The sequence below is a fragment of the Suricata suricatta genome, chromosome 15 (genome assembly GCF_006229205.1).
Source record: "Suricata suricatta isolate VVHF042 chromosome 15, meerkat_22Aug2017_6uvM2_HiC, whole genome shotgun sequence".
In the NCBI taxonomy this organism is placed as follows: Eukaryota; Metazoa; Chordata; class Mammalia; order Carnivora; family Herpestidae; genus Suricata; species Suricata suricatta.
Genome location: NC_043714.1, coordinates 77,699,387 through 77,706,400, shown reverse-complemented (window position 1 = coordinate 77,706,400; position 7,014 = coordinate 77,699,387). Strand labels below are relative to the sequence as shown.

General features: G+C 66.9%; 1 protein-coding gene across 1 annotated transcript in view; it reads left to right on the top strand.

Annotated features, from left to right (window-relative positions):
- Positions 1–6,963, top strand: part of SCRIB (scribble planar cell polarity protein) — a gene marked incomplete at its 5' end in the record, with an annotated part of 15,873 nt that extends 8,910 nt beyond the window's left edge. The window contains 13 exons of the mRNA XM_029923346.1: positions 2,923–3,033; positions 3,122–3,169; positions 3,332–3,406; positions 4,206–4,274; positions 4,837–4,944; positions 5,032–5,191; positions 5,286–5,421; positions 5,511–5,696; positions 5,796–5,938; positions 6,020–6,057; positions 6,164–6,238; positions 6,414–6,465; positions 6,546–6,963. Coding sequence (XP_029779206.1) covers positions 2,923–3,033; positions 3,122–3,169; positions 3,332–3,406; positions 4,206–4,274; positions 4,837–4,944; positions 5,032–5,191; positions 5,286–5,421; positions 5,511–5,696; positions 5,796–5,938; positions 6,020–6,057; positions 6,164–6,238; positions 6,414–6,465; positions 6,546–6,682 — 1,338 coding nt within the window. The remainder of the gene's footprint in view (positions 1–2,922; positions 3,034–3,121; positions 3,170–3,331; positions 3,407–4,205; positions 4,275–4,836; positions 4,945–5,031; positions 5,192–5,285; positions 5,422–5,510; positions 5,697–5,795; positions 5,939–6,019; positions 6,058–6,163; positions 6,239–6,413; positions 6,466–6,545) is intronic.
- Positions 6,964–7,014: the final 51 nt, after the last annotated feature.

Below are 7,014 nucleotides of genomic sequence, written 5' to 3'. Positions count from 1 at the left end.
CACACACACACACACACACACACCTGCTACGGACTCACTGCCTCCCGGCCTCTACGGCACATGCGGCCCGGGATGTGGATGTTTCTTGAAAGAGGAAAGTCACGAGTTTGCACTGTTCTTTATGTTTTTATGTAGGCGCCGAACATGGGGCTTGAACTCATGACTCGCCGGCCAGGTGCCACTGTACTGTGGGGTTTTTTTTTTTTAATGCTTTTGTTTTTTGAGATAGAGAGCAAGTGCAGGGGAGGGACAGAGAATCCCAGACAGGCTCCACACTGTCAGCCAGAGCCCAACATGGGGCTCGAACCCACTGACCATAAGTTCGTGCCCTGAGCCAAAACCAAGAGTCAGAGTCCTGACTGAGCCACCCAGGCGCCCAGTGTACTGTAAATAACTCATAACTAAGACTGCAGGGTTTTTACTTGTGAGTTTATTAGTCTTTTTCTTCTACGGAAACTTTTTATAGTATCATCATCACATGTGATAGCTCCAGAGCCCTGCACCCACATTGCTGTTCATACCAAGGAGCAAGTTAAGATCCCCAAGTGCGTAAGCCCCGCTCGCTGGAGCGTGCAGCCGACACGCTGCTGCCCAGCGACTTGGAGCCGCTCGGCGAGTCGGCGCGCCACCGGCCTGGTGCGCGGTCGGGCTTCCTGGTCTTCGGTTGTTAGGGGTGGTTTTCAAAAAGGCCTTTTGTGCTAGTGGGAGTCTTAGTACACCGTCCCAAAGCCCAAGCCACACACGGCACTTGTGAGGAGTGCGAGATCTGTCTCTGCGGGCCAACGCGCAGGTCAGTCCAGGCTTAGCCTGCCGGGAGTTCTTTTTGAAAAATACAAACAGATACATAAAATGATTTTAAATTTGGAAAAGAGCAGCCAGAATAAGCCACAGAATCCCTCCGAGCCCAACGCCCCTTCCCACTGTTCTACATGTCCTTCCTGGCAGAGGGCTCGGCGCGGGGCGCGGCTCCCGGGTCTCCCTGACCCTGGCCTTGTGCGCCGCGGCCCACGGCCGCTCTCCACAGGGTCAGCACTGCGGTCCTCCTGAGCCTCCTGACAGGGCTCACGGACGGCCGTCTGTCCCACTACCCGTCCTCTCCACAGCGCTGTCCCCAGGTTTCCTCACTGCGGAGTGACTCCCCTTCGAATGCAGTGTCCTTTGTGGGGACGCTGGCAGTGTCGAATGTCCACCCCGCCTCCGGCGCCCCCCCCACCCCCCCCTCCGTGTCTCACCTCTGTGCTGCGGTCGTTGCCCGTGAGGATGCTCTGACTCCTCGCGCTTCCTCCTTTCTCGGCTGGCTTTGTGCCGCCAGGAGCGGCTGTCCCTTCTCTGCAGTTCGATATCCCCACCAGCGGCGATCCAGACTCACTGGCCTCCGCGTTGTTTCAGGGGCGACAATCTGTCGCTCTGGCTGCTGGCTCTGTGCTCCGGCAGCCCCAGACTTGGCCGCTGGAAGGAGCCTCCCGCCAGCCCCTCTAACGGGGCCCATCTTCCTTTGAGCAACCTGGCTTCTGGGACAGCGAGCTGGACATCCGGGCCCACCTCAGGCTGCGCTCGGCTCCGCAGCGGATTTCTCCAAGGGGCGCTGGCCCCTTTCAGTGGAAAGTGGTATTTAGGAGCCAAGATCTGGGCCCTGGGTGAGCCCGTGGCCTCTGCTCTCGGCAGCCAGGCCCTTGCGTGTGGGTGCGTGCACACTGACGTTCGTGTCCTCTCTGTGGAAAGGCTCGTGTTCATGTCGTCATCCGCATCCCAGTGGCCTCGCAGGCGACCCCTCCCTGTGCATGTGGCGCCCTGGGCGGGGAAGGACCCGGAGGCCTTGCTGCTGTGCTTTCTGCTCAGTCGCCATGTGAGACTGAGCTCACCGGCCTGAGGCCCGCTTCTCGGGCCTGTCTGGGGCCTTCTGGCTGCCGCATTCCAGAAGTTGAGAAGGTGGGCTCCTTCGCGTCTCTTGCCACATCGTGCACTTTTGTAAGACGCGGAGCCCTAGCCAGGGCACCGACTGCAGGGTGTGCGGCTCCGGCTGCTGGGTGGGCGGCGCCCGCTGCAGGGTGGGCGGCGCCCGCTCCCCCACCGGTCGCTCGCCCAGCCAGCACCGGTTTATACTGTCGCACCTGCCTCGTGAATGGCTCCGTTGGTCGATGGTCCAGACCGCGTCCCTCTCCCTGTTGGGAGCTCCCATCCTTGAGACCCCTCTTCTCTGCTGTGTGCTCCCCCTGTCCTCGCGCTCTGTGTGGCTGGCACCTCTCTGCCCTCCCCTCACTCACCCCTTTCTAAGAGCCGGCTGCAGCCGGGCGGGTGTTTGGCCCATGCTGACAGCCACCCCTGTCAGCGGGGCCGTGACACTGAGGGGTGTCGCTGTGCACCCCCCCCCCGTTCCTGTTGCTGCTCACGGCTGAGCTCTCCTTGTCTCTCGTGAGGTTGGAGCAAGCCATCCCCGTGTTTGTTTCTGCCAGACACATGCTCTTGCCCTTCTTCCTCCCACCGCCCTGGCAGCCAGCCCCTGGCAGCAGATGGTGACATCCCCCAGCCCTGAGCTGCTGGGCTGCCTCCTGCATGGTATCATTTGTTCCAGAATTCTTTCTGGGCAGTCGCATTGCAGATTCCAGAAGCAGCCTGTGCGTTGGGACAGGGCTCTTTGCCGCCAGGCACCCCGGCTCAGTGGCCCCCCTGCCCCGTCCTAGCCCCACTCCTCCCTGGCCTGAGTGTAGACAGTCCGCACTCCCGCCTCCTGCCACGTCAGAACAGCCTCTGGTCCCTGCAGTGTGCATCCACGACCGGGGACAGATACAGTGACACACAGCGTCCTGGGTCACAGGGCTCCCCACCGTAGAGGCGCCGCAGCCGGGCGGGTCCCTGGCAGGCCCAGCCTACCTCGAGGGGCCCTGGGACCCGGGTCCTGCCCTTAGCCCGCGCCTTCCTCAGGTGTCCCCAGGCGTCACCGCCAACCCCTTTGCGGCGGGAGTCGGCCGCCGGAGCAGCCTGGAGAGCGTCTCCTCCATCGACCGGGAGCTGAGCCCTGAGGGCCCGGGCAAGGTCAGGGCCGCCTGCAGCTCAGCCCCAGGGCAGAGTGGGCTTGGGCCTGAGGATGGCAGTCCCTGACCGCTGTCCTCTGTGCTCTCAGGACAAGGAGCTGCCGGGACAGACCCCACAGTGGGCACCGGAAGCTGTGGTGAGCGTCCCCATGCCCTAGACACTGGGCTTCTCTTTGCACTTGGGCCCCAGGACGCAGGGTGGACGCCTCACGGCGGCCAGTAGGCAGTGGCCCAGACGCCCACCAGGCCCTCCCTTCCCTGGCAGCAGCCTTTCACACCATTGTCTACTCTGCCCCCAGGGTCGGAGCCCAGAGGGCCCAAGGCTGAACCACCGAGCCCTGGCTGCCACACCCGGCGCTGGCAGCACACAGACGGTCAGTGTCCAGGTCACAGCCTGGCCTGCTCTCTTGTCTGCCCGCTCAGCCCCATCCCGCCCCGCTCAGCCCCCCACCCCCACCCCCCTGCGGCCCCGGAGGACTGTATTTCAGGCAGGGCCGCCGGGGCACCCGAGGCAGAGGTGCAGGGTTTGAGGTCTGGGTCCCAGGAAGCCCCCTCCCTTCAGATCCACTGAAGAAGAGCCCGACCCAGCCTGAGGGCTGGGGACAGGGGAGCAGAGGCAGCTGGAGGCCTCCAGAGCCACCGGGGGTCCGCCATTGGGGAGGACAGCCTGGAGCAGCTTCGAGAAGCCGTGATGGAGGCCGGGCTGGGGGGAAGTGGCCCAGTGCCGACAGCCGGGCCGGGCGGGACGGACGTTTGGCCCTCGTCCCTCCCCCACAAGATAGAGGCAGCCCCCCCCTGCCCCAGCAGGGGTGGGGTCCGGGTCGGACCAGAAGGAGGCACGGCTGTGCGGTGGCGGGTCAGAGCCCCTTCAGAGAACACAGGGCAGGGAGCGGGGTCGGGGGCTGCCATGGAGCAGCGGCCCCGCTGCAGGCAGAGGCTCCCTCTGGCCTCCTGGCTCTGTGGGGTGCAGAGGCGATCCTGGGGGGCTCTGGGCTGTGCCCTTGGCTGGGGGGGAGGCCTTTCATGCTGGCCAAGCAGGTGTTTCCATCCACCTGGGGGTACCCCCTGGATTGGGGTCAGGCTGGGAGCTAAGGACCAGCTTCTGGCAAGCAGGCCACCCCCTGTGAGGCCCCCCGCCCTGCCTGACAGTCACCTCTAGCCTGACACCTGCAGGTCCTGTCTGGACCGGCCAGAGGGAAGGCGGCCGAGGCCCCCTGCTCCCCCTCCCCCAGCGGCCAGCAGGTGAGTGCCTAGCAGGTGGGGGGCAGGGGCCAGCACCTCCCCCCAGCTGCCACTCCTGTAAGGGCACAGCCCGCCAGCGCCTCCCTGGGCACAGGTGGTTGGCGATGGGGCTGGCGGTGGCCCCTGGGGCAGGGCTGCCTCCCCTTCACCCCTTCTCTTGTCTGTGAGGCTCCAGGGGCCTGCTGCAGGGGAGGGCAGCGGGGGGCGGGGGGGGCGGGGCACCATCAGTGCCAACTCTGAGGCCAGCTCCCGGCCTCTGCCCCTTCCCAGCAGATGGCAGATAGGTAAGTGCCGGCCCCACGCCCCTGGGCGCCCCCCACCCCCGACCACTCACCTTGGCTCTGTGTCTCTTTCCTGCACCAGCCCCCATCTTACCTGAACCCCGTCCCTCCCTCTGCTGCCAAAAGCAGCTGAGGCCCGCTGGGGGCCCCACGCCCCCCAGGGGTAGAGGTGAGCCCCGCTCTGTGAGCGCTCTCCCCCTTGGAGTGTGGATGTCTCAGGCAGCTGGCGGGGACAGCCGGTGGCCGCTGACTGCTCCGCTCACGTGCGCCCCGCCCCTCAGCCCCCCTCCCCGCCCTCCCCTGATGCACTGCCCACCAACGTGAAGCAAGCCTACAGGACCTTTGCCGCCGTGCCCGGCCCACACCCGCCACAGGACGCCCCCGCCCAGGTACACGCAGGTGGCCCGCCCTTCTGCTGCCTGTACTCACGGGGCGCGCGCCCAGAGGGGCCAGGCCTCAGGACCCCCTCTCCCCAGCCCCCCACGTCTGGGCCCGCGGCCTCCCCGGAGCAGCTCTCTTTCCGCGAACGGCAGAAGTACTTTGAATTGGAGGTGCGGCTGCCCCAAGCTGAGGGTCCCCCCAAGCGCGTGTCACTGGTGGGTGCCGACGACCTGCGCAAGATGCAGGAGGAGGAAGGTGAGCAGCCAGATGGGTAGCCAGAGCGGGGGGGGGGGGGGGGGCCGGGCCGGGCCCTGACCTGTCATCTCCCCCCCCAACCCCGGCCCCCTAGCCCGAAAGCTCCAGCAGAAGAGGGCACAGATGATGCGGGAGGCAGAGGACTCCGGGCTTCCCCTGGACCTGGACGGGGAGGCCCCCGATGAGGAGGGGCCAGAGGAGCCACCACTGCGGGCCGGCCCCACCACAGGGTGAGGGGGCAGCACCCAGCGGGTCCCCGGGCGCCCCGTGCCCCCAGCACCCCACCCAGCTGGCCCTCCTGTCCCATCTCCTGTCCCAGGCTCGGCCCCTCGGCCCCCCAGCCTCCGGGAGGCAGCGCCCCGGTGCGCACGGCCAAAGCGGAGCGGCGCCATCAGGAGCGGCTCCGCGTCCAGAGCCCCGAGCTGCCTGCGTCGGATCGGGCTCTGTCTCCTGCCGAGCGCCGTGCCCTGGAGGCCGAGAAGCGCGCGCTGTGGAGGGCTGCCAGGTGAGGCCCCCTGGCCAGGCGAGGCCCACCCCGCCCCGCCCCTGCTGCCCGCTCGGCCGCCGCACTGAGCGCCCAGCCCCGTCCCCCGTCTGCTCTCAGGATGAAGTCCCTGGAACAGGATGCCCTCCGTGCACAGATGGTCCTCAGCAAGTCCCAGGACGGCCGGGGCAGGCGTGGGCCCCTGGAGAGGCTGGCGGAGACCCCCTCGCCGGCACCCACCCCGTCGCCCACCCCCTTGGAAGGTCTGTGTCCCCCCGGGGGAGGCGGCGGCCTGCCCTGCAGCCCACACCTCCCCCAACGCCCACTTCTCGTCCACCCCCCAGATCTCAGCCCCCAGACCAGCACCTCCCCCGGACGCCTGGTGAGGAGCCGACGGTCGATGCCTGTCCTGTACCCCTCCCCAAGCCCCCCCTCCCGCCTCACCCTTTTCACGCTCTCTGCCTTTCTCCTCACGCTGTCCTTTCAAGGCCTTGTCTGGGAGGAAGTTTGACTACAGGCTGTTTGCAGCCCTCCCTTCTTCCCGGCCTGTGTATGAGCTGCAGGTACAGGCCCAGCCGCGGCTCCTGCTGCCTGCGCACCGGGCCTGCCCCCTCTGCCCGCCCCCTCTGCCTGCCTCCCGTCCTACTCCGTGGGCGCGGGGACCCCCACCCCAGCTCTCCGGGGCGGTCGCCGGCAGCCTGGGCTGCAGTCCTGACCCACCCCTAATCCCCATTGCAGTCCCCGGATTTTGCGGAGGAGCTGAGGTCCTTGGAACCGTCTCCTGGCCCCGGTGAGTGGCACGTGAAACCCGGGCGTCCCCCCAGGCCGCCCGGCCCCTGGTCGGCTCACTGCCCCGCCTCTGCCCACCAGGCCTGCAGGAGGCAGACGGGGAAGTGGCCGCGGTGCTTCTGGGCAGGCCCTCGCCAGGCCCTGAGGAGGTGACCCTGTGCAGCAGCCGCCGCCCGATCCGGCCAGGACGCCGCGGCCTGGGCCCAGTGCCCTCCTAGAAGTCTCCCGGGGGCCTCCCCCGGCTCGGGCCGCGCCGCCACCGACCCGAGTCTTTTAACCTGTCCCGTCTCCTGTCCCAGGCTCGGCCCCTCGGCCCCCCAGCCTCCGGGAGGCAGCGCCCTGGGTGTTAGCATTTTAAAGAGACCCCTCAGGAGTTCCGGCCGCTAACTGCCCCTCCCCAGCTGGGACCTCTTGGCAAGACTGTAACTAGTGACGTTTGTACAACCAAAGACTCTATTTTGTGGTTTAAGAAGAATAAAGTTGACTACGTTTTACCTTCTGCCTGTCTGCCCACCTGCACCCCACAGCTGGGGTCCAGGGGGGACCCTGA